At 36.0% G+C, this 26,383-nt stretch overlaps 2 protein-coding genes across 4 annotated transcripts in view; one reads left to right on the top strand and one right to left on the bottom strand.

The window, feature by feature from the left end:
* Nucleotides 1-1,735: 1,735 nt before the first annotated feature.
* On the bottom strand, nucleotides 1,736-16,491 carry Slc25a32 (solute carrier family 25 member 32). Of its 2 annotated transcripts, XM_048801952.1 has the most exons (8): nucleotides 15,966-16,491; nucleotides 10,356-10,506; nucleotides 7,529-7,614; nucleotides 6,286-6,446; nucleotides 4,764-4,877; nucleotides 4,292-4,437; nucleotides 3,180-3,335; nucleotides 1,736-2,297 (listed from the first exon to the last, which is right to left on the bottom strand). In XM_048801952.1, the coding sequence occupies exons 1-7, from the start codon at nucleotides 16,117-16,119 to the stop codon at nucleotides 3,197-3,199; spliced, it is 951 nt and encodes a 316-aa protein (XP_048657909.1). In that variant the 5' UTR covers nucleotides 16,120-16,491; the 3' UTR covers nucleotides 1,736-2,297; nucleotides 3,180-3,196. The 2 variants fall into 2 exon arrangements, with proteins under 2 accessions (XP_048657909.1, XP_015341843.1); XM_015486357.2 differs by having other exon boundaries at nucleotides 1,736-3,335; nucleotides 15,966-16,490.
* Nucleotides 16,492-16,537: 46 nt separating this feature from the next.
* Nucleotides 16,538-26,383, top strand: part of Dcaf13 (DDB1 and CUL4 associated factor 13) — a 39,577-nt gene continuing 29,731 nt past the window's right edge. The window contains exons 1-2 of one of the 2 annotated variants that reach the window (XM_048801950.1): nucleotides 16,571-16,716; nucleotides 23,313-23,371. In XM_048801950.1, coding sequence (XP_048657907.1) covers nucleotides 23,353-23,371 — 19 coding nt within the window. In that variant the 5' untranslated portion in view covers nucleotides 16,571-16,716; nucleotides 23,313-23,352. Of the gene's footprint in view, nucleotides 16,717-23,312; nucleotides 23,372-26,383 lie in introns of both variants that reach the window. The other variant, XM_015486356.2, reaches the window with a different exon arrangement.

Here is a 26,383-nt window from a genome sequence, read left to right on the forward strand (position 1 = left end):
AATGCATTTCAATTCATCATACACAAATGGAGTGCAACATTTCAATTCTCTGGTTGTACACAGTGTAGAGATACACCATTTATGCAATCATACATGTACCTAGGGTAATGATGTCCATCTCATTCCACCATCTTTTCTACCTCCATAACTCCTCCCCACCCCCACCCCTTCGCCCAATCCAAAGTTTCTCCATTCTTCCCATGTCCCCACTCCCCACCCATCACAGATCAGCATCCACTAATCAGAGAAAATATTTGGCCTTTAGTTTTTTGGGACTGGCTTACTTCACTTAGCGTAATATTCTCCAACTCCATCCATTTACCTGCAGATGTCATAATTTTATTCTCTTTTAATGCTGAGTAATATTCCACTGTATGTGTATGTATGTGTGTGTGTGTATATATATATATATATATATATATAATATACATATAATATATATTTATTACAGATTCTTTATCCATTCATCTATTGATGGGCATCTAGGGTGCTTCCACAGTTTAGCTATTGTGAATTCAGGTGCTATAAACATTGGTGTGGCTATATCACTATAGTATGATGATTTTATGTCCTTTTGGTATAGATTCCGGAGTGGGATAACTGAATCAAATGGTACCACCAACTCTCGACTAGACACCTGTAACCTTCCTAACCAGTATCCCTGCTTCTTGCCTGTCTCCTAATAGTTTCTCCACAGTCACCAGAATGATTTCTCATACAATCTAAACTTCTTACCATGGCCTACAAGATCCGGTTTCTGTTAAGGTTTATTGGTCCAAGAACTGTGTTACATTTTTTTTTTTTTGGATTAATTCAATTAATCCTGTCAATAATCCTATGGCTATGTATCCGATGCTGCTGATGACTCATCTAGATCCCTTTTACAGGGCTGGTGCATTTGTACACTAGTTGCTACAGGTGTTGGCTGCCAACAGCTTTCCACCCTTATGTGGAGGACTGCCCTTACTCTTCTTTCCCTTCCTTATCCATTTTCTTTATTCTGTTATAGAATTTTCCTAAGAGTACTCCTTCAGTCATTTGCCCAAGAATCCCCATCTCAGGCACTGCTGGAGGAACTGATCTGACACATAATTTCCCAGATGAGGAACCAAGAGGTAGGTGAAATGATCTGCCTTAGGTCAAACAGAAAATTAAGAGGTTGAAACTTGAAGCCAGTCTGATTTACCAGCCTGCACTCTTTCCTGCAATGCTGTAGTGGTACTTCTCCAACCTCCCCTCTCTCATTTATCCTCTAGTCAAGTTAAGTCCTGCCTGAGGGTCTTTGTAATTTCTATTCTCCCTGCCTAGAATATGTTGTCTCTATTTTCTTGTAGTTTGTTTCTCCACTTCTTTAAAAATGTCTCAAATATTACTATCTCAAAAAGACCCTGCCTTACACAAGCCATCCTAAGAAGCTAACACTATCCTCAATTCTACTTCATTTTATTTGCTTTCAACACCTAAAATTATACACAGATTTGTTTTCTGACACTCATACTAAAATGAAAATCCTGAAGGTAGGAATGTTTTCTAGCTGACTTACCACTATATCCCTGAAGCCTGGTAACTGGCACTCAGTAACAGGTAGTTGATAACTATTTGTTGTTGAATGAGTGAAGTAAGATCTCCTTTCTCAGACCTCTTATAGAAACTCTCTGTAGAAATTTCCTTGCATGTTCTTAATTTAGAACTGTAGTTATTTAATGCAAATTTTATTATGTAAGCTTATATGCTCTGGAGGACAAGAATTATGATTTATTAATTTGGGGATACATAGCAGGATTCAAATGACGGTACTTCTAAAACTCCAAATATCAACTACAGCTTATCTTTCCATATAGGTATTAATATCAGGATTTCATATGAATTACAATATAATCCAGAAATATGAAAAAAATGCCATGCTTAATTTATAAAGCATTCCTATGCATGTTACAATATGGATTAAATACAATTAGGTACTCATCATTTCATCTTTATTTTAAAAACAATGCCATTTCCAAAATATAAAAAATAGACCTATTTTCAAAGAACCATTAAAATATGGCTTTGAAAACCATAATATTTTATTTACAACAAGTAGATGGTAGTGCAATAGCATGCAATGATGTTTATGATAAATAAAGTGTCAGTATTATTCTGGCATCTTTTTGGGGGTAGGCTTTTATACTTACAGAGAGTTAGAATGACTTTAACAAGTAAAGATCAATAATAGCCATTAATGTAATGTGTACTTCAATGTGAATTTGAGTGATCAATGTAGATTGATCATTTATTTGGGAACTGGATCCATACATCTGGAAATTAAAGTAGAAAGTTAAAACTTTTTTTTTTTTTTTTAGTTTATTAACAAACACATCCCAAATACTCCAGCATTGGTACAAGGGAATCTACTGAGCATTTCTCATTAAGTGATTCATAGCCACACATGCTAAATAATGACTGTCATAGCCAGACCCTAGAAGTTTAGATTTTACAACTTTAAACTACATTAAGTATTTATGTCCCCCACCAAGAACTAAGTCCAGGATTACGTTTTAAATTATGTTAGAGCCATGGGGGAAATAATAAGCAATGTAATGACAAAAAATTTTAGCTATTTCTCAGAAAATTACATAATTCCTCGAATTTTTACAGTTGGTGTGTTCCAAATGAATTTTAAAACTAAAGCATGTTTACAATGGACTTTTCTCATTAAATATCCCCACTTAAAAAGATCTGGATTTGGCTAATACCTTATTCAGTAAATTCTTAACACCTTATTCAGTAAATTGTTAAAGTTTAATTTATCCTTGAAACAAACAACATTCTTTTAAGAAGCTGTTTTCTTGCCATTGCACAAGGTCAATTTAAAGTCAATCCAGGCAAACAAGATTCCTCTAATCCATTTAGCAAATGTTGCAAATTAGTTTCTACTTGAACAATGAAATGTCTGAAACTCTACAGTCGGTGTCAGTTTTAACATGCTGATGTCAGCCATGACAGGTAGAGGTAGCCAAGTCCCATATACGTGAAGATAAGAAGCAGAAATCATTGTGAAGACTTAGCAGCTCTTTGACTTCTAAAGATTAAAGACAAATTATGTTTATGAGCCATTTTGCTGTGTGGCATTCTTCTGAGTTTTATGTCTCAAACCCAAAGGAGCTTGTTGCTGTCTTGGGCAAACATACTGAAATTACCTTTCTTTCTTTCTTTTTTAGCTTACTTTCTTGTCTCTAAGGCCAAGTAAAAAATGTGAGACATTTTCATATACCACAAAGGTAATACAGCAGGCTGGAGTCACTCTAATCAAATTGGGGGCAATTCCTTTGTAAAATCCACCGATGCCTTCTTTCCTTTAGAGGGAAAAATAGATATATGCTTAATTTCCTAAACAGTAAGCCAGAAAATACAAATTTTAACTGAGATAGGACAGGGAGTAAATAGTCAAATCTTGCTCTGATTTAAGTAAAAATATAGTTTGTAGCCATTTGTAGGGGCCTACATTCTTTTTATAAACTGACTAAGAAAGGGGTTGGAAACACCTCAAAACTGAACTGGAAAAGTGCTTTAAATTAACCATCTTTGAAATGCTTTTAACTGTATGGATATGTAGCAGTTTTAACTGATCTAATTAAAAATCACATAGCTTATATAAATGCCCACAACAGTAAATCTAACACATATAAAAATTTATTTCCTTGATGCCTCCAATATGGAATAAGGCCTAGGAACTTATCACTTAGGTTCTCATTCAGTATTTCTTGAATTGAACTCAATTTACCATTACAAATATTCTGCTCTGGTTTTTTAGAATTAAAGGTAGATAACAGTTATTCTCATAAAGAAAAGCAAATATCTCTTCCATACTGGGGCCTTCTAAAATGTATTAAACTAGTAGGTTTTACTGCTTCTTACATTCAATACCAAATATTTACAACACCTCAATTTTATTATTTTTTCATGTATCTCATTTTTTTTCCTTGAGATGAGGGTCTTGCTGTGTTGGTCAGGCCAACCTCTTAATTCACAATCCTCTTGACTCAGTCTCCCAAGTAGCTGTGTCACCACCCACAGATCTCATTTTATTTTTATATCCATCTTGTCAGACTAGTTAGTCTAAGTTTACAAATGAAAAAATCAAGTCTCAGAGAATTAAGTCCATGCCTGCACAGCAGTAGTACTTAATGGGAAAGCAGTGACCACTAGCCATATTTTTTACCACAGCAATTTGGCCTTTGTTATACAACATGTACAGAATAAAATAAGTAAGGCTCTTCATCACAACAATTCTGATATTCTGCACACTTACCTCCATGTCTTTGCAATTACATCCGTTACACCACTATAAAACATGTGTTGATCCTGAAGACGGGCTCTCACAACTTGATATGGGTATGTTGCTGCTACAGCAAATATTTTGGATAGTGCAGCCACAGATATATATTCTACTGTGCTCTAAAATGCCAACACAAAACATTTACAGACAGGACTTCTTTAAAAATATAGAATAAAAACTATAAAGGACAAAAATATTTAAATAAACCTTTAGATGAAAAATACTGTTTTTCCTCTTTAATGCAAACTCTATGTAATTATGTGGTTTCACTTTAAACATATGTGTATCATTAACTTAATATATAACTGAATATTTAAATACAAATTAAATTAGTAGAGTCAGCATTCATTATCACAGCCATACTACCAAAGTACGCATGACAAAATTTCCATCTCTTAAATGCCTATACAAGTAAATGACATCGTTTTTACAAGAATCATCTTACCAGTTGGGCTTCTGGTAATCTATTGATATGCTGGTTATATTTCAACTTTAGCAATTCATATGCCATAAACTGAAGGGCACCATGTGATGTTCCAAACAGCCCAGGAATAAATCCCTAAAAGGGAACAATTAAAAAAGAGCAAAAACTAAACAACTTTCAAAGAAAGATACATTTAAGTCAAATATATTTTCTCTCCTCTTAAGTGTAGTACTTTAAGCAAAATTTTATATAAGGTTAAAATACTATTTTTTTACTTTAAATTGGGAGGTTGGGATAGGAGGATTGCAAATTTTGGCTAGTCTCAGGAACTCAGTGTGGCCCTAAGTAACTTAGCAAGACCCTGTCTGAAATAAAAGGGGGAGGGGGCCTTGGGATGTAGCTCAGTGGTAAAGCCCCCTAGGTTCAATCCCCAATACTGGCTGCCCCTCCCCACCTGCCTCCAATATGTATTTTCTTGTTAGTTCTTCTTTAAACAGTACATGTATAAACATAAAGACAATGTACACCATCACGAACCAGGTATGAGCAGGCAGTTAGATTCTGGAAAAGTGAAAAAGGAGAGGTAATGATAATTCAATTAAATAAGTATAGATATTCTAAAAGAATAAAGCAAAAAAGTGATGGAGGAAACACAGAATTGATTTATTTCCAAAACTTTTGCCTATAAGTCAGTAGTCTATAACAATCACCTCATGTTATTGATTTTAAAAACTAGTACACAATTCTTTAAAAAAACTAACATTGAATAAATCTAATTTTGATTTTAAACTGTGGATGACTGAAAAATAAGTACTGTGGGAACTAGGTGTGGTGGCACATGCCTATAGCTTGAGATAATCAGGAGCTTGAGGCAGGAAAATCACAAGTTAAAGAACAGCCTGGTATACAGTGAGACCCTGTCTAAAACTATAATTTTTTAAAAAGAGCTAGGTATGCAAGGGTATGTAGCTTAGTGGAGGGCACCAGCCTATCATATATGAAGCCCTGGATTCAATCTCCAAAAATGTGGGGAAAAAATTTATAGGAATAAGACACAGGTGGGAGTGGATGATAGAGAAGCAGAAAATGGGGGGACAGGAGTTATAAAAATCAGAAAACAGATGTTAATGCCACTAGTAAGATATTTCAAAATTATCACAATAGGCAAGGGAGTAGGGTTTTTGTTATTTAAAAAATTCAAGTAAGGTTTGAAGTTTGCACAATTTCCAGTAAAATAAGATGCTATCAAACTCACTTATCTCTTCTCCAGACATGTTATCCCAACTTGGCTGTTTGACTTACTGAAAAGATACCTGACAAAGTTTTAGACAGTTCTCACACCCACCAGTGTCATGATGATAGAGAATAAATAGCTTAAAATACAATTTCAATATTATAAGTTACATTTGAGTTTTCATTCAATTGTATCTTGCCTAAGGGAGGCTTCTTTTTAGGACTGAATCCAGGTCATTCATAAGAGAAACAACAGAGCCAAGAGAAACTGCAATTTTCAGTTATTGAAAATATATTGATGACTCATTACCTTATACAATCCACGCACACCTTCATACTTATATATTTTCACAAGTGCATCAAACATTCCTTTATATTGCCGCTGTGAGGAGTTAACAATACCTTCATACTGTAACATAAGGCGAGTTTTTGTTACCCATAATGGGTTTGTAATGCACAGGGTCATGGCTCCTAAAATCAAATTTAAAGAAGATTACTCAGCATACAGATGCTTTTCTACTTAATTCAAACTAAAATACAGTCCATTATGTAAAAGAGGAGGTTACCTAGAAGCTGTATCTGGAACGGCAAGATGTGGTCTTTTTAGGGTCAAATCATAGTCATAATTTTTGAGAGTTCTAAAAAAATTCCTCACGTGGGAGTGAGAGGTAAGTTAAGAGGGAGACAGAAATGAAAAACACTTCAGGATAGCAAAGATGCCTTGACTCCTAACCAATGTAGCCTGGTATAGAAAATAGATGGAAAGGAGACACAGATCTTAGGAGCAGAAGACAGAATAAACCAGAGGGGCTGAAGGTAAAAAGGAAACCAGGAACCTAGCATCTCATTAATCTGTGCATGTACACACATAGGTCCAACCCCTTTATCACAATCTTCCCCAAACCCATTCAAAGTAGCTACTTCCCCTCAAAAACTAACTGTGTGATGCAATAAGTCACAACTCACATTCTTCACCGAAAATGACAACTTTGTAAGAGAAAAAACTAACTAGTCAAGTTTCTCATTTTCTACATTTCTAAGGAGTCCTTTATTAAACCAATATTTGTTGAGTCTTGTTATGATTCTGCTAGCAGCTAGTTATTAAAAAATGAGTGAAATTGTCCTTGCTTTAAAAAACATTCAGTAAACATTGAGAAACCAAGGTAGCAAGGTATCAAAGTAGGATTTATAAAGATTTATGGGTCTCACTTTGTTCTTTTCTCTAGATAGTACACAAATATAAGTCGATGAATGAGGCTACTAAATTGAATACTTACAAAATTGAACTTATACTTTAAAAAAAAAACATATACCAAATCATCTTAATCTATTAGGGATTCATAACTTTTTAAATTTTTCCACCCTTTGTGATAAGTACAATTTTTGAAATCCAGAATGCTCAATAAGGACAATCCTAAGAAATATTATGTGATAACTAATTAGTATACTTAGATAAATTTACTTAAATTCTGGTGTCCAAAAAAAAAAGACAAAAAATAAAAATGGAAAACAAATTTGGAAGGTGATGTTTTATATTTCACACATTGCCTTACCAGCTTCAGCAGCTGAGATGAGGTATTCTGTTGCCTCTAACCGTTCAGCTCTCCCTTCTGTTTTATATGATTTGATGGCATTGTAACTAAAAGAATTAAACATAAGCAGTTTAATTAAAATAGATGTCTTAAAACAGTAAAATCTGTTTTAAAGAATGTGTAACTTAATGGCACTATCCCCAAAGTAAAAGTCAATGAAAAATACAACCACAAAATGAGATCTTATTTTAAAAAAATGAACATGACAGAAATGGTTTACTATAGGATTACACCACCTCTCCCCAACAAATATATATGGCTGGCAATACATATGTAAAATATTTTAATCACATATTCAGCAGTTAATTTAAAAGGACAAGAAAACGGAGAGGATGGAAAGATGTAACTGTGATGCAGAGACTGGGAAGAAAAGGCAAAGGAGAGTCCAATTTGTGCTTAACAAATATGTGTGCTAGGCATCTATGTTTAGGAACTTCCTTTGCTTTCTGACAGATAAACATCAAATATAGATCTTTCTTAATAGATTAACAAGGATCATAAGTGGCATACAAATAAACATAGTAAAAGACATAATAAAATGATAATCATAAGAAAAGACACAGTAAAATAAGAGATCCAGAAACTATGAGATCACAGAAGGCTTTATGTTGGAGGTGGCACTGAGCTGTGTATTGAGATGGGTACAGTTCCAATAAGGAAAGAGATGAGCATGGGGAAAAGTGATAATAAAGTAATAATAAAGTAGATGGTAAGATAGTGAAAACTGAACCTCAATCGAGTAACAGAGATTTGGGTTTTATCTGGCAGAAAACAGTCACTAAACATTTCAATGCAGGGGAGTCAAATCAGGCCTGTGTTTTCTAAACACAAATTTTACTTTCCTCCAAGAAGGATTCAGTTGAATCAATATTTTCAGGTTTTCCCAACACAATTCTAACATGAAACAAACTTTTATTATAAGCAATTCTCATCACATAAAGCTAACTCATATGGCTTGTTCTTAGAAACTCTCTTGGATAATATACAGAAATCAAATTTATAAAGTATTCTTTCCGGGCATGGTGGCACAATACCTGTAATCCCAGATACTTGGGAGGCTCAGGCAAGAGGATCACAAATTCAGAGCCAGCTTGGGAAACTTAGAGAGATCCTGTCTCAGAATAAAAACTTAAAAAGGCTAGGGATGTAGGTCAGCGGCAGAGCACCCAGGCTCAATCCCCAGTACTATAAAATAAAAACAAGCCCAAACATATATGTGTGCATATATCCATACAGTTTACCTGAATATGTCTTTAGGGTGAAAATAAGAAAAACTTTAAACAAAACAAAGGCTGAATTTTAGTTTGTTTTCACTTTAAAAATTTATTTTAAGATTGGTTTGGATACTGCCATTAATTTATGAGAGATTAAGTACAATATATAATGCAAAGGAGAAAAAGGGAAAGACATGGGTTTTGATGTTTTCCTAAAAATGTCCTCTGTTAAAAGAAAGAAAAGCTTTCTCATTCGTGGATGCAGTCTCAAATATCAGAGGCAAGCTCTCAGCAACATGTACTTCTCCACAGCAGTGCCATGTTGCTCCCTCCTTCTTATACACTCAACAAGATGAATATGCCTGCCATAGGCTCTTTCTGTGGCTTCTTCAGAAGGCATGCAATAGAAGTTATTTCTAATAGTGATGCTATCTGACTGGTGAAGGAGTAAGGAAATGAAAAAGAACATGCTGGGAAGATGGAGCAGGTCACATAAGAGTATAAAGTGATTTGCTTCAAAACCTTTTAGCTCTTGCTTTCTTTTCTCAATCAGGCTCTTAAGTTATATGTTTTTAAGGACTCCAAATCTGCCTTTTCTTGCCTTTCCAAGTTCATTATGAATCAAAATGCATTTCTGGGTTTCTTTCTTTCTTTGATACTTTAGTGAAGTAAAGTACCCAGGGTGCTTTACTCCAGTTTTTTTTCTGAGACAGAGTCTTGCTAAATTGCTGAGATTGGCCTCAAACTTGCCATCCTCTTTCCTCAGCCTCTTGAGTCATTGGGATTATAGGTATGTGCCACCACACCCAGCAAATCGAATACATTTCTGTAAGTCATCTCAAATATTTCAAGAATATGTCTGAGCATAAATAACTAATGATCTCAGGATACTTTTTAGTATTTATAAAATATTCTATTTTAGTAATTATAAAATTTTCTACTTTGTAATTAATCTTGTATTAGTGGAGGAAAAAAGTTATCTTCCTTTATAAACAATAAATACCAAAGAGAACTGAAATTCATGATTCATTTTAGACAAGAGTTCCAGGTTCCTCTAATCTCTGCAATACTTTGCAAAACTACTGATAAATAACAAGTTGGTATATTCAACTTTTTCTAGTCTATTTTGGCTGTTAGAAATGCTCAAGAGTCCTGATATGGCCCAAACACCTCAGAAATTCTGAGGGTGTCTTAAAACTTCATTTTGAATTGTTCAAATTAGATGTTTTTCAAATGGCTTTAACTAAGATAAAAAGTTCTCTTCTAATCTGTGAGCATTCTGCTTATAAAAGAAATCAGTTAAAAATCTTGCCCTCCTGAATTCATAAAAATGGCTTCTATAAGGGTTTCCCATCTCAATTCTTCATCCTTTCCTTTACAAACTTTCTTCTAGACCAAATGCTTCTGATGATAATAACCGAAAGCAAAGGAAACTAATAAGCCATTTGTTCTCTAATCCTTCCAGTTCCCAGAACTGATTCAATGACTCATCTTTCTTCATTAACCAGTATAAAAGCCACCAAAACAAAAATTCCTTTTTATTTAATACTGTGAAATCTCCCAGATCTACTCACAAGAAAAAGTAGAGTCCCCAGGATAAACCTGCACCCCAAACATTTGGAGTTACTCCTTGATAAAGTCCCCGCAGTCCATCAAGTTTCCAAATGGTAGTCAAGCAATGTAAAATTCCTTTATATTTTGGTCTCAGTTCCAATCCATCACTCACTGCATTAAAGGATACACAAAAATTCTAGTTCAGAATCACATATAAACATAGATTCATAAATTAGCTATATAAAGAAAAAAATTCAGAAGAAAACCCCTTATTAGGCAGGAAAAAAGTATTTCCTAGGATGTTCTATACTTTAAAATTAATGTTAATAAATTTATCAAAGTATTTATTGAGCACATATTAAGCACCCAAGTAATATTTTAGGAAGCATCAGATTGGCTATTAAATAATCCTCCTGAGTCACTGGGATTACAGGCATGTTGCCAGAACACCTAGCTGTAGTTTTTTATACTGCTTTTTCCCTACTCAAAGAGAATATAGAAACATTCCCCCTTGCTTTTAAGTAGATTCCAAAAATAAGACTTTCAAAAAATGTGATAGTTTTCCATTTCACAGACATTCTATCATTTATACTATCATTCCCCAATTTGACATGTTAATTTTCTTTTTCTATTACAAAAAGTTCTCTAAAGAATATCTTGTATAACAGTTTGTATGGATTCTTTTTTTTTTTTTTTTTGGTACTAAGGATTAAACTCAGGGGCATTTGACCACTGAGCCACATCCCCAGCCCTATTTTGTATTTTATTTAGAGATAGGGTCTCACTGAGTTGCCTAGCACCTCACTTTTTGCTGAGGCTGGCTTTGAACTCTCAATCCTCCTGCCTCAGCCTCCTGAGCTGCTGAGATTACAGGCGTGTGCCACTGCGCCCAGCTTGTATGAATTCTTATTTTCTTAAAATTAACTATTAGAAGGGGAATTGATATGGCCAGGCGTGGGTATAATCCCAGGGTGCTTGTAATCCCAGTAATTTGGGAGGCAGGAGTCAGGAGGATCCCAAGTTCAAGGCCAGTCTCAACAATCAAGACCCTGTCTCAAAAAATAAAAAGGGCTAAGGTTGTAACTCAGTGATAGAGCACCCCTGAGTTCAACCCAAATACACAAAAAGGGGAAGGGGGAAATTATATGGGTCAAATTTAAGTTACCAATTTAAGTTAGAAATACATATTGAAATTGCCCTCCATAGAGTTTACAGTTTATTAGCCACAAATAAGCATGCCCAGTTCAATGTACCCTTGCTTCTACTTTACTGTGTGTAATAAGCATGACAAAGAACAATCACTGGTCTTGTGTTTCAGTGTGAGTGTATATACTGGATAGCAATGGTAAGATTTATTTACTACTAAGAGTTGTGGTCAAAAAGTGCAAAATGTTGGCTGGAGATATAGCTCAAGAAAGAGCCTGCCTAGCAGCCACTTTGGACCCCATTGGGGAACAAAACTAACCAAATTATACTGTTAAATTGTGTGCATATACAAGTAAGTAACAACTAATTCCACTATTATGTATAATTACAATGCACCAATAAAAAAAAACAATTAAAAGAAACCTCACTCATTATCTCCCTGTCTCCATCTTCAATCTCTCCCTTCCTTTTTTTTTTTTTTAAACCATCAGAATTTAAACAACTTAAATCTCTCTTGAGTTACCTCGTCTTTGATCCCATTGCCTCCCTATAGTTAAGCTGCTACAAATGAGAAAACAACAATCCAACTTTCTCACCTCCCTGGCAATCTAGTCTGGGCTTTACCTATTACTTCAAGGGCTCTAGTTAAGGACCTCCAAGTGCACTCTGGGAGTCCTCTCTTCCTTAAGAACCCCTTAGTGGCAGCTGACATTGTTTACCTTCTAAAACATCTCTGTTTTGGCTTGCTTCATCCCACATCCTCCTGATTTTCCTCTTCTTTGCCACTAAATTTTCCTGGCCTCCTTTCCCTCTGCCCATCCTTAAATATTAGTTTTTATAGGCACTCTTTCTATTCTCAACTAAGTAAATTCACTGCTATCCCTGTACTCCAGTTTCTTGATAACTAGTCCTGATCACTTTCCTAACATCCAGCCCTGGATACTGTTTTTACATGGCTTAACTTTCCGGAATTATTTTTTTACTTTCGTTTCTAGCATTTAAATTTTCCCTTCCACTATACCAAACTATCCACTCAGAGCTTCAGACTAATAACATATGCTATTGAATCAGACTTCCTAGGATTGAATCCTAATTGTTAACAATTATTGTGTAACTCTGAGTAAGTCATGTGATTACTCTTGTATCTGAGCTTTCTCGTTCATAATATGAGGGGGGGGAAAACCCAAAAATGAACTCTAAATGAGTTAACATCAATTAAATGAGTCAGTATTAATGAGTTAATATGTGGAAGGTGGAGCTAGGGATATAGCTCAGTTGTACAGTGCTTGCCTAGCATGTGCAAAGCCCTGGGTTCAAGTCCTAGCACTGTTAACAGACCCCCAAACAAACTTTTTTTTTTTTAGTACCGCAGATTGAGCCCAGTGGTGCTTAACCAATGAGCCATAACCCCAGCCTTTTTTTGTATTTTATTTAGAGACAGGGTCTCACTGAGTTGCTTAATGCCTCACTTTTGCTGAGGCTGGCTTTGAACTCCTGATCCTTCTGCCTCAGCCTCCCAAGCCACTGGGATTACAGGCCAAACAAACATTTAAAGCACCTGGAAACATGTCTAGAAAACTGCAAGCACTAAAAATATTAGTTTATTTATGCCACTGGGTCTTTCAATACCACATAAACTTTACCATGTGCTAGTCTTGTTACTGTACACTATGGTTCCTTGGTTAGTATTACAGATTTAGTCATATTCTCCTTTCTTCCTACTTTTCCCTAAAAAACTCACAAATCTTTACAAATGGGGTTATTCTAGGAAATTACTATTTTTACACATTCTTATTTGCTGGGGTTGAATCCTTAAAAATTATTTCATGAAGTTAGAACAGATCTCAAAGATCACCTAACCCAATCCTTCCACCCAACACAAAAATATCTTCTAACCTCTGTCTGAACCACTTCTAGTCATCACCAGTTTCATTTCATAACACCACAATGTTGTCAGGCCAAAATCTGCTTCCCTATAATTTCCACTCAACTTATGTCTGACCTTAGGATCAACCCAAAAGGCAGCTCCCTCTCCCCCATGGAAGTTCTCTATCTTAAGGATTTTCCCCATTCCAAGCTAACCTAGTTTTTTCAGTTTTCTCAGATGAAATGATTTCCAATCTTTCTGACTTTGGATATCTTGAAATTTCAATTCACATTCAGAACTCATGAAAAAATTCCAGGTTTGGTTTAGTAGCACATACATTCAGGACTAAACTCCCATCATCAGATACTATCTTTATTTTTTCAGACATTAATTTTATTAAATAGTTTTAGTTATACGAAAGAATAAAAACCGTGGGTTAGAGCATTGATGCTGATGACCAGATGCTATATCTCCATTACACATCTAAATTTTCCTCTTTTCTATTATATCAAAGCCACACTGTGGGTTTTATTATTCCTCTCAATACCCTATATGTAACCTAAACCCTACTAGTTTTCCACTACTCTCCACTTCATCAAAATTACCATCTTCTCAAGATACCAAGAATTTTCTTCCCTCGGGTATAGTCCACTTCACAGCATTGTCTTAAATTCATCAACCAACAGTACTATTTCTCAATGATCATCACAACTGCCACCTTTTCTGCTCCTAAACAAAGTTGCTGAAAAAAGACATCAAGTTATACAGGCCCACACCTGCAGCCAAGCCTAAATTCTTTTATTCACGTTCAAGCCACTGTATACCGGGATTCATAAAGGCAGCATGTAAGTAATTAAGTGCAAGAGGGTTCCAGAGTTGGACTCCATGGGTTCAAATTCCAGATCTACCTTTACATTCTGTGACGTGGGTAAGTTAAGTCAATTTCAGTTATCCTCACCTGTATAAGAGGATAATAAACTCACAGGATAGTGAACAAAAATGTATCTAAAGCTCAGGTGGGCATGGTGGCACACATGCCTATAATCCCAGTGGTTTGCAAGGCTGAGGCAGGAAGATCTGAGACCCTATCTCTAAATAAAATAGGGAATAGGACTGGGGATGTGGCTCAGCAGTTGAGTATCCCTGAGTTCCTCCAATCCCCAGTACCAAAACAAACAAACCAACAAAAAAAGAATGTTTCTAAAGTTCTTAATTCATTGCCTTTCTTCTAGGAAATGCTCAATGAAGCTTAGCTATCAATAATCGTAATTATTTGTATATGCATCAGAAACTCCATGAAATTATCCATTTGTAGTGTCTTTTCTAAAGGTAACACTCCATAATTTTCACCAATTTTCCTTCATCAAATTGTTTCGTGTCTTCTTTCTGTCAAAGTATTAATTATTCTACAGAGAACCTCAAGATCCAATCTTGCATAGAACCTTTACAAATGCATATAGCCATTAACAATTACGATTTTCTTGATAGCCTATCTATATTCTTATGTTGTATTTTGATTTATTCTACTATGCCCTTGATGTTTGTTGTCTAGAATTATCTAACATTACTACTAAGTCTCAAGTCTTACAATTAGATACTAAGTTCCCTGAAGTCAAGAACTTTATAAAACACTTCTGTAATTAAGAGATATATAAGAAGTGAAGTAAATAAAATACCTAGTACTACTGTAAGATAAACCAAAATTGCAAACTGAATGCTCAGGGCAGGACTTAACTTGTATTAATAACTGAAATAAAAGAAAACAGTTTCCAAATGAAGTTACCAAAGTTTATTTTGAAACTATCTTTTACAGAATTTAGTGTTGAGTTTAACTTCTAAACTGCTAATAATTCGAAAGCAACTCCATTTTGAAAATCAGCACCTACCCTGCCAGGCATGATCTTCCTGTTAGACCCACCCTCAGTGACTACCCAACTGCAGAAACCACAGCAAAGGCGCCAAATAACAATCACAGGACCAGACGTTATTTTTTAACTACTCCATTGTACCTGACTATAATAGTTCAGAAGTTTTTTCCAGCAGGCTACTGCGCCTTGCAGAGGGCAGCCTGGCAGATATTCTCTGTCTTTCCTTGAACTCAGAGATGTGTGTCCAGGATATTTGCGCCAGTTATCCTAATACATATTCACTTAAACAAAAGAATATCTAGATCTGGCTACTTTTTCGTTCAAAGGACACTGTACACATCAAAAACCAAAGAAACTTTGAAGATAATTCTATCCCAAACACCTGGTACTTTCCGTTCTGCTTCCAAACACGTGGCTGACCTATGATTTCGAAGTACCTCCTAGAATGAATGATTCGCCCGTGTGACAGCCAAGTCCTAAACTGTCACAAGCCCATTCCCCCCCTCCCCAACACACACACTTTGCCCACATTCCCCATCCCTTATCCTTGGGGAGCGGGAAAGAGAGCGGCCAGGCCCTGCTTTCTCAAATCCAGTTCCAGATGAGGCAGCGTAAACAGCATCTTCTTCAACGCCCTCCTCCTCGCAGTACAGAAGATACAAGGGAGAGGTCACGGCCCCTTTTTGAGTTTCCACTACTCAGCCCGTGCTTGCAGCGAGAAGGACCCCGGTGTCTAGGCGGGCTCTTACCGGCGAAGCGGATCTTCACGAGGTCGAGCGGGTGCAGCGCGAGGTTAGACAAGACCCCGCCGCTCACACCAGCTACCAGGTTCTCATACCGGACGTGGCGGAATACCGTGCTCCACGCCGACGACCCGGACGCCGACTGGCCCTGACCGTTCATAGGCTCAGGGTCCGAGGAAACCACGGCGCCCAGGGCCGCGGAGGTGGAACGAGATGCAGTGGCCGCCACTGTGGCGACGGTCGCCGCCCGGGAGCAAGAACCGTAGGGCGCGAGCCCACTTCCGGAACTGGCGAAAAAGCACCGACGGCCGGATAGCGGGAACCGAGCCGGGAGACCTTAAGGCGGAGGGGCGTGAGGGGGCGCGGCCACACGTCAAGCCGGTGGAGGGCGTGACGGAGGTGGGTTGCACGCCTCCACCTAGTGCCCGCCCTACCTCCCGGGCTGAAGCAGCATGCTTGAGCCAAAGGACGTGGACGAAAACAACAGCTCAAGAACCGCCCCCTGCCAACCTTTGCCGGCACTACTACGGAGCGCCGCGGGATCCAGCTGAGCCCCGCTGGCGGACACGAGGTGGTATCACATGACAGGAAGTAGTCTGCGAGAGGCGGAAGTGGAGTGTGCGGGAGGAGGAGGTGATTCTGACCTGACTGAGAGGCTCGTGGAGTCAGGGAGGAAGAGCCGCCAAGATGAAAGTGAAGATGCTGAGCCGGAATCCGGACAACTACGTACGCGAAACCAAGTTGGATTTACAGAGAGGTGAGGGAAGGTGATTGGGAGGGGCGCCTTCTGCCAGGCGTAGGTTCGGCCTCCACTTCCTTGAAGTAAATGAGTGGGGAGACCAGTACTTCGGTCTAGTTATTTTCCCAGTTCTCTTTCGCCCAGAGGAACTTTGGACAGTGCTGTTGCGGAACTGGTAACGGGTATGTTTTTTAAAGTCCTTTTTTTTTTTCCCCTAAGAATTTTTAGCGGTAACTGGGAGTTAGCAATAGGGAGAAATGCTTCCGCCTCCGCAGGTTTCTGTTGAAAAGTGGAACTTGAATGAACCACACTCGTGTATTGAAGGATTTAAGGATTAAACAGGCTTCTTCAAAACTTTCCAGGTTCTGTAATCATTTTATTTCCACTTAAAATTACTTCTGCTTATGGAAAGAAACAGATGGGTTTTAAAGCTATCAGTTTTCGCTTGCCAAACCATCCCTGTGAAAAGTTTAAGGGCAGAAAGGGTAAAGTGAAATTAGTAAGTTTTATTTATAATTAACGACCTGTTCGCTCATTAACATGTCGACCGCTTATGAACTGTGATTTTGTTTATGAAACCTAAATGACAAGAGACCAAGCTTGTGTGGACAGACCATTGTAAGTGAAGAGAATAATACCTGCAAAGGCTAGGGCTGTGTCTTCTTTCTCAGGCATAGAAGGAAGGCCCAGGTCTTCGGAGTTCGAATGATGGATAAGCGATGAAAAATGAGGCTGGAACATTATTTCACTTATGATTAATAGAGATTTGCCAACATATTTATGAGCATTGCTAAGATGTAAGTGTAAGGGTAAGTAACAGGACAGGGATGTTCCCTAAAATGCAAATTAGATTTGTCCTTCAGACTTGACATCGTCCACAGTCATTGAACCTCTGGTCCCTACTTCATCTCCAGTTTCACCAATCACTACTTTTCCCACTAGTAGCTTATATTCATCCTTGCCAACATGAGTGCATTTCAGGCATTCTCTTTCAGATTTCCTGTGGCACACACTTTTCCCAGTTAAGCTGCTCTGTCTGGGAAGCTTTCTTTGAACAATAATTTTGCATATTTATTCCCTGCACGGACTCACTTCCACTTCAGTAGCCCTCTTTTATGACATTTTTATACTTTTGTCAGTGTTTATCATAATGTCTTGTGGTTATTACTTTGGTGAATTGTTTTTCCCATCAGACTATACTTGCAAATAGAGGGAAAATCTTTTTTGGTGTTCACTGTTTAGATAATAACCTGGTACATAGTAGATGCTTTATGAATGTCTGAATGAATGAATGAATGAATGATTGGATGGGCAGGTAATTGGTCATAGAATCTCAGTGTTAAGATGTTCTTATTCATCTAATCTCGTTATTAAGGTATTTTTCCCTACATTTCCCTATTTATACTTTCTGATGGAAATAACAATAAATGGAAAGATAGAAGTTTTGGAGCTCTGTAAAATAAAACAAGAAAGACATTTATTGTCTTTATTCCATTTTTATTTTAAGTGTTGTTTTCTTATAAATTTTACAAAGTATTCAAGAATTGGGGTAAGCATTGGGGAATCTGTTTTCTAAAATCCCATGGTAATTCTGATGCAGCTGGTTAATATGTGTGAGAACACCTTACATAAGTATATGCAATGAGGTCTGGGGATGTAGCTCAGTGATAGAGTGCTGGTCTAGCATGCACAAGGCCCTGGGTTCAGTTCCCACCACTGCAAATATATAATAAATGCAGTGAGTTTATAAATTATTATGTCTTCAGTGCTGGTGATGTATGGTAGGTCCTCCATCAATATTAATTGAATGTTTCTTATTGACTGGATTATGAATTTAGGGGTGGACAAGATGTTATCTGAAAAACTTTATAGAAGCCATAAGATTTGAATAGAATCTAAGGGGTACATAGGGCTTAGATGGGCTAGAATGAAAGTTGGAGTAAATTTTTGTTGGAAGCCATAGTGTGTGGAAGAATTCAAGAGTGGAACAGTACAAGACAATTTTAAATGACAGTGGGTAAACGTGTTGTCTGGAACTGAACTTCACAAGGAACTTGAAACCAAACAGGTAGCTTTGGGCCAGATTGTAGAAGACCAGAAAGGAAACTGGAACTTCTGGTCTTCTAGAACTTTATTCTATAGGTCATAGATCTCTGAAAATGGATGTTTGGGGAGGGGCATTTATTACAGTGTGGAAAAAAACAATTGGAACTTCAGTCTATTTCCAATCTTAAAAAACAAATGAATTTTTATTTATATAATATTTGGATTGATAGGGACGACCTTGTTTCAGCCATGTTAAAATAGTCACATACTATATAAGGTAATTCATATATCCTGAGGAGTGAAGGATTGACAGAGCAATACTTCTAGCTTCAGCATTTTGCAGTTTATATCTATTGGGGGATTATAACTTCTAAATGATGAAAGGACCATGAAAATCTTTTCATGTAGAAGTTTCTTGGTTTTATTATGGCAAAGTTCTTGAAAGAGTTATGGAACATACAGTGAATTAAGCATTTCTTAAATTTGGCAGGCTTCAGTGCTTAAGAATGTGAAGTAGGAGGCTTTTTAAAGTTTTTCTTTTTTAGAAAAAAAAGTGTAACAATCCTAATATTCTCTTGTACCAGACTAGAACCTTTTAATCTATCACAGTGTTCAATTGTATTCAAATTTTTAACCATTTTTAATGATGAATGGCAAAATGACTTCAAAAAAGTCTTGTAATATGTAGATATTATTTTGATGATGTATGCTTGGAAATATATCCACCATTTAAAAATTTTTATACTGAAAATGATGAAAGTGTTATCTATAAAAATTCATTTTGCCTTTGAAAAATTTGAAAAATTTTGGAAACAAAATTTTTTGTTGTTGTTATTGTTGAAACTGTTGAAATAGCAATTTTGTAGGAACAACAGCTGTTGACATCAGAGGAAGTAGAACTTTCTGGGGGGTACGGGAATTAAACTCAGGGGCACTGAGCCATATCCCCAACCCTATTTTGTATTTTATTCAGAGACAGGGTCTCATTGAGTTGCTTAGCGCCTCAGTGTTGTGGAGGTTGGCTTTGAACTTGCGATCCTCCTGCCTCAGCCTCCCGAGCCACTGGGATTACAGACGTGTGCCACCACTCCTGGCTAGGTAGAACTTTTTTAAAACATGCTTCAGAAATAGACTTTGCAAAACTTATGGATGGAACTGAAAATTAAATATACTAAATGAATGTAGCCAACTGTAGACTTCTCTTTGGATCTCCTTACCTTTGTGAAGTACAGGCAGTCCTCACTTTCCACAATGCTGTATTAACTGAACCAGTTCTCCTCTTTGAGACATTCTCAGTGACTGAAGTCACAGGTATTACCATGGGAATGTGCCACACAAGGAATTGGTTCCAGGGTGTTTTCAATGCCATTAATATAGTACTGTGCAGAAGCTAGTACTGCCTTGAGTTCTTTTCAACTATGTAGCCCTTAAAACCAAATGCTGAAACAAATTGAGATCCGACTAGAACCTTTTAATCACAGTGTTTAGTTGAAGTTTGTTTTTAAATTTAATTATTAATGCATATTGATTGTGTGAATTAATGGATTTCATTGTTAGGTTTCCCTCCATGCATGTAACATGATTTGATTGTATTCAACTCCCTACTAACCTTCATCCCCTTCCCTGAAAATTCCCCTTCTACTTTCATGGGATTTTGTGGGGTTTTTTGTTTTGTTTTGTTTTTAATTTGTTTGTTTGTTTTTTAGATTCCACATGAGAGAAAGCATGTGATACTTGTCTTTATAAGTTTGGCTTATTTTACTTAATGTGATGCTCTCTAGTTCTGACCATTTTCCTGCAAATGACATGATTTCATTCTTTATGGCTGCATAGTATACCAAATAAATAGTCCTGGTACTCTCTTGTGTATATATATCACATTTTCTTTATCTACTTATCTGTTGATGGTCTTCTAAGATGATTCCATGACTTGATTATTGTGAAAATGCTCCATTGAACATGGGTGTGCAGGTATCTTTTTTATATGCTGACTTTAATTCCTTTGGGTATATGCCCAGGAATGGTATAGCTGGAATGTATATGTTCTATTTTTAGTTTTTTGAGGCACTTTCATATGGTGTTTCATAGTGCCTGCATTAATTTACTTTTCTACCAATAGTGTATAAGTGTTTCTTTTCCCCTTGCATTCTCACTAGCATTTGTTATTTTTATTTTCTTGATTATAGCCATTTTAACTGGGGTTAAGAAAGAATCCCAGTGTAGTTTCGATTTGCATTCGCCTTTAGCTAAAGATATTTTTCATGTATTTATTGGCCATTTAGTTTTTCTTTTGAGAAGTATCCGTTCAGTTCATATACTTATTTGTTGATTGGATTACCCGTTCTTTGGAACTTTTTTGAATTCTTCATATATTTCAGATATCAAGCCTATGTCTGAATAGCTGGCAGGATTTTCTCACATTCTCTAGGCCGTCTTTTCACTTTGTTGATCGTTTCCTTTGCATCCTTTGCAGTGAAGAAGCTTTTTAATTTGATGTAATCCCATTTGTCAGTTCTTGCCATTAATTCCTGAACAACTGGAGTCCTATTTAGAACTTCACTGAATCTTGAAGTATTTGTCCTATGTTTTCCTGTAGTAGTTTCGGGTCTTACATTAAGGTCTTTTTGAGTTGATTTTTATATAGGGTGGAAGGGATCTATTTTCAATCTTTTTTTAACTAGTGTATGCCCAGTTTTACCATACCTTTTGTCAAAGAGGCTAACTTCTCCAAAGTCTATTTTTGGCACTTTTGTCAAGAATCAAGTGGCTGTAGATATGTAGGTTTGTTCCTGGGTCCTCTGTTCTATTTCATTGATTTACATATCTGTTTTTATGCCAGTACCTTGCTGTTTTTGCCATAGTGACTGTATAGCATATTTTGAAATCAGGTATTTTGATGCCTCCCTATTATTCTTTTTACTCAGGATTTCTTTTGCTATTTTGGGTCTTCCATATGAATCTTAGGACAAAATTTCTAGTTCTGTGAAGAATGTCATCAGTATTTTGATGAGGATCCTAGATTACTTTGGGTAGTGTGGCCATTTTAACAGTATACTCCCAAATGATGACAGGGCGTTCTTTCCGTCTTTTAGTGTTGTCTTCAATTTCTTAACAGTTTTATATTTTTCATTATAGAGATCTTTTACCTCCTTTGTCAGATATATTACTAGGGTTTTGTTTGTTTGTTTGTTTTTGAGACTTGTGAATAGAATATTTTTTCCTGATTCCTTTATCTGCAAGTTCATTGTGGGCATATAGGAAAGTCATTGAGTTTTTTTTTTTTTTTTTTCCTTCACATACACAGCTTTTATTTTGAAAAATAAAATACAAAAGTCATCAAGTTGTGAAGTTGTAAATGTATACAGTAGTCACTGATTTTTTTATATGTTGGTTTTGTGTTCTGTTAGTTCAATAACTTTATTAGTTTTAATTTGTCACCAGTCTATGTTTGGTAGACTCTTTAGGGTTTTCTAGGTATAGAATCATATCATCTACAAATAAGGATAATACAACTCTTCTGTTTATCCCTTTTCTTTTGCCTGATTGCTCTAGCTAAAGTTTCTAATTCCGTATTGAGTAAAAGTGATGAGAATGGATACTGTTGACTTGTTTTTAATTTTCGAGGAAAGGCTGGTAGTTTTTTCCTTATTCAGTATGATGTTGGTTATGGCTTCATCTCATATGTCCTTCATTAGGTTGAGATGTGATCCTTTTATACCTAGTTTATTCAGAGTTTTTGTCATGAATGTTGAATTTTATTGATGGCACTCCTGCATTTGTTGAAATGATCATAATGATTCTTATCCTTAATTCTATTTATATGATGTATTACATTTATTAATTTGTATATGTACATCCCTGGAAAATACCTTGATAATGATGTATGATCTTTTTGGTGTGATGTTAAATTTAATTTGTGAGTATTTTATTGAGGATTTTTGTACTTATTTTCAAATGATTTTATAGTTTTCTCTTTGGTTTGGAAGAGTTCCTTTCCTTCTCTTTTATGGAATAGTTTGAGGAACACTGATTAGTTCTTTGAAAGATTGAATTCAGCAGTGAATTCATCCAGTTTTGTGGTTTTCTTTGTTGGGAGGCTTTTTATTACTGCTTCAATCTCACTGCTAGTTTTTGATCTATTTAGAATTTTATATTCTCTTAGTTCAATTATAGCAGTCATATGAATCCAGAAATGTATCCATTTCTTCTAGATTTCCAAGTTTATTGGCAATGGCATATAATTATATTCCCTTATAATCCTCTGTATTTCAGTAGTATGTGTTGTATTATCCCCTTTTTCATCTCTATTTTCATTTATTTGGGCCATCTATGTTTCTCGGTTAGTTTGGCTAAGGGTTTTTCTATTTTGTTTACCTTTTCAAAGAACCAATTCTTCATTTCTTCATTGATTCTTTGTATTTTTTTTTTTTAGTTTCAATTTCATTTATTTCTGCACTAATGTTTATTATTTCTTTCCTCCAACCAATTTTTAGTTTGGTTCTTTTTTTCCCTAAGACCGTGAGATACACCATTAAATTATTAATTGGAGATATGTTTTTCCAATGTAGGCACTCACAGCTATGAACTTTCCTCTTGTAATTGCTTTTGATGTGTCTCTCAAAATCTGGTAAGTTATCTTTCCATTTTTATTTGATTCTAGGCATTTTTTAATCCACCCACCTACCCCTGATTTTTTCAGTGATACCCTGCTTATTCAAAAGTGTATTGTCCAGTCTCCATGTGTTTGCATAATTTCTGAAGTTCCTCTTGCTCAATTTCTTCATTATTCCATTATGGTCTGATAAGGTACAATTTGTGTGTGTGTGTGTGTGTGTGTGTGTGTTAAGACTTGCTGTGTGAATTAAAGTGGGATCTTAATTTGGAGAAAGTTTTGTGTATATGCTGCCACTATTGGGGTATTCTGTGATGTTTGTTGAGTCCATGTGATCTATAATGTAATTTAACTCTGATATTTCTTTGCTGATTTTTTTTTTTTTTTTTGCCTGGATGACCTGTATATTGGTGAGAGGGAGATATTGAGGTCACCCACTATTATTGTATTGAGGCCTCTTTCTCTTTTTATGCCCTGTAGTGTTCATGTTATATAGTTGATGCTCCAATATTCAGTGCATATGTATTTGCAATTTTTTAAAATCTTCTTTTCATGAATTGTACCTTTATCAATATGTAGTAATCGTCTTTGTCTCTTCTGATCAATTTTGGCTTGAAGTCTATTTTGCTGGATATCAGTATTGCTATTTCTGCTTGTTTTTAGATTCCATTTGTTATATCTTTCTCTGTCCTTTCACTTTCAGTCTGAGCATGTCTTTGCCAGTAAAGTGAGTTTCTTGCAGACAGCAAACGGGTCTTGTTTTTCAGTCCAATCACCTACTCTGTGTCTTAATTGGAAAATTCAAATAATTTACACTCAGGGTTATCGTTGAAAGACATGTATTAGTTCCTGTCACATTATTTTACTTTTGTTTGTTGTGAATATTTATGTTCTTCCTTATTCATCTTAAGAGGTTGATGCTACTTATGTGTTTATCAACTTTTCAATGTGACTTATTTTTTCTGTGCTCTTATGGTTATGTTTACCTTGCTTCCTCATCTGAGTATAAGATTCTTTGAGTATCTTTTATAATGCTGGTTTAATGGTCATGAATTCTTGTAGTTCATGCTTATCCTGGAAAGTATTTCTTTGTTATTTTGAAAGATAACTATGCTTGACATAAGTGATTTGGCATTTCTCTTTTGCAGCTTTTAATATATTTGTTCTATACTCTTGTTTGTTTAACTACAGTATGTGATGGAGAGGTTCTTTTCTGGTCATGTCTCTTTAGGGTTCTAAATGTTTCTAATACCTGGGTGTCCATGTTAGCTCCAAGATTCGGGAAATTTTCTGTTATTTCACTGATTGGAGTTTCTGTGAAATTAACCCATAGCTCTACTCCTTCCTCTAAACCTGTGAGTCTTAAATTTGGTCTTTTAATGTCCTGGGGAACTTATATGTTCTAACCATAATTTCTTTTTTTTTTTTTTACTTTTTGGATGTGATAATCATCCACCTTGTCTTCAAACCCAATTTTCTTTCTTCTTTTGATCTGTTGATGGAGCTTTCAACTGATGGTTGCCCCCCCCCCCTTCTTCCCCTCTCCCTCTTTGGACTTACTGATTGTTGCATTTCCAAGATTTCCAGGTCTTTTTCCCATTTGCTATCTTTTTATTGAATTGCTTTTTCATATCTTGCATTGTTTTTCTTTATTCATTCAACTATTATATGTATCTTCTTTGAATTCATTCATCATTTAAAATATCAGTCTTGTAGATTCTTTGTCTGACATTTCATTCACTTCAGTATCTTTGGAGTCATTTTCTTTTTCTTTTCTTTTTTTTAAAGATACTTTTTAAAATATTCTTTTAGATATTGATGGGCATTTATTTATATGTGGTGCTGAAAATCGAACCTAGTACCTCACACATGCTAGGCAAGTGCTCTGCCACTGAGCCACAACTCCAGTTCCTGGAGTCATTTTCTAAAGAGTACTTTAGGAGGGCTTATGTTGCCTTGATTTTTCACTTTTCTTGTATTTCTATGATGGAATTTATGCATCCATTAAGATGGAACTTTTTTGTACTTTTTTTACCTTATTAGTGAACACTTTTTTTTTTTTTTAAATATTTATTTATTTTTTTAGTTTTCAGTGGACACAACATCTTTGTTTGTATGTGGTGCTGAGGATCGAACCCGGGCCGCACGCATGCCAGGCGAGCGTGCTACCGCTTGAGCCACATCCCCAGCCCATTAGTGAACACTTTTAATGAATGATGTATTTAGGGAAACTGATTTATATGTAGTGTTGAATCTGATTCCCTGTGGCTTCTTTGGCTGTGATTGGTGGGTTTTGACTCCATGCTTGCAATGTTATAGTTTATGTGACCTGCTTGTTCTGTAGTTCTCCTGAGAATGTGGACCCTCTAGAGGTTTAAACAGATGTGTTGTAGACAGCTGTGTACATGGGGTGCACCCTGTGTGGTTACTCCTCCATATTTGTTATAGATATGCAGTCAAAAAGGATGTAGAATCTATCTAGGTTTTGGTTATTCATAGATGTGATGTACAGCAGTTGTGTTATTTCTCTGTTGTTGTTGGGGAATGAATGACCAGGAACAGGACTTCAGGTCTTCCCTGGCCATTCCTGATTGGGGTGAGGTCATCAACTGGAGGGTTTCATCTCCCTTATTATTTAAGTTGGAATAATTGCCAGAATTCAAGTAAGATTAAGTTGCAGATAAATTGAGGTGCAGATTCTCACAAGAGGCTGGAAATATAACTTAGTAGTAAAACATCTGCTCCACATGCTCAAGGCACTGGACTTGATTCCCAGAATTGCGAAGAATAAAGGGCATAACACTACCATATTTAAAAAAAACTAGGTATGCAAATACAGTAATAGTAAATTAAAAGTAATTCTCACCACTTTACCAATAGTAGGAAAGAGAAGAACAGAAATACAATGAAGTTACTAATTCATAAGGGTAAGAAGTAACAGATACTAAAAAATAATAGAAAGGAAATAGAAAAAAGTGAAAGTTTGGAAAGTGAGAAAAAGAGAAGAAAGAAAGGTCCAATTAAAGT

The sequence above is a fragment of the Marmota marmota genome, unplaced genomic scaffold (genome assembly GCF_001458135.2).
Source record: "Marmota marmota marmota unplaced genomic scaffold, marMar, whole genome shotgun sequence".
NCBI classification, from domain to species: domain Eukaryota; kingdom Metazoa; phylum Chordata; class Mammalia; order Rodentia; family Sciuridae; genus Marmota; species Marmota marmota.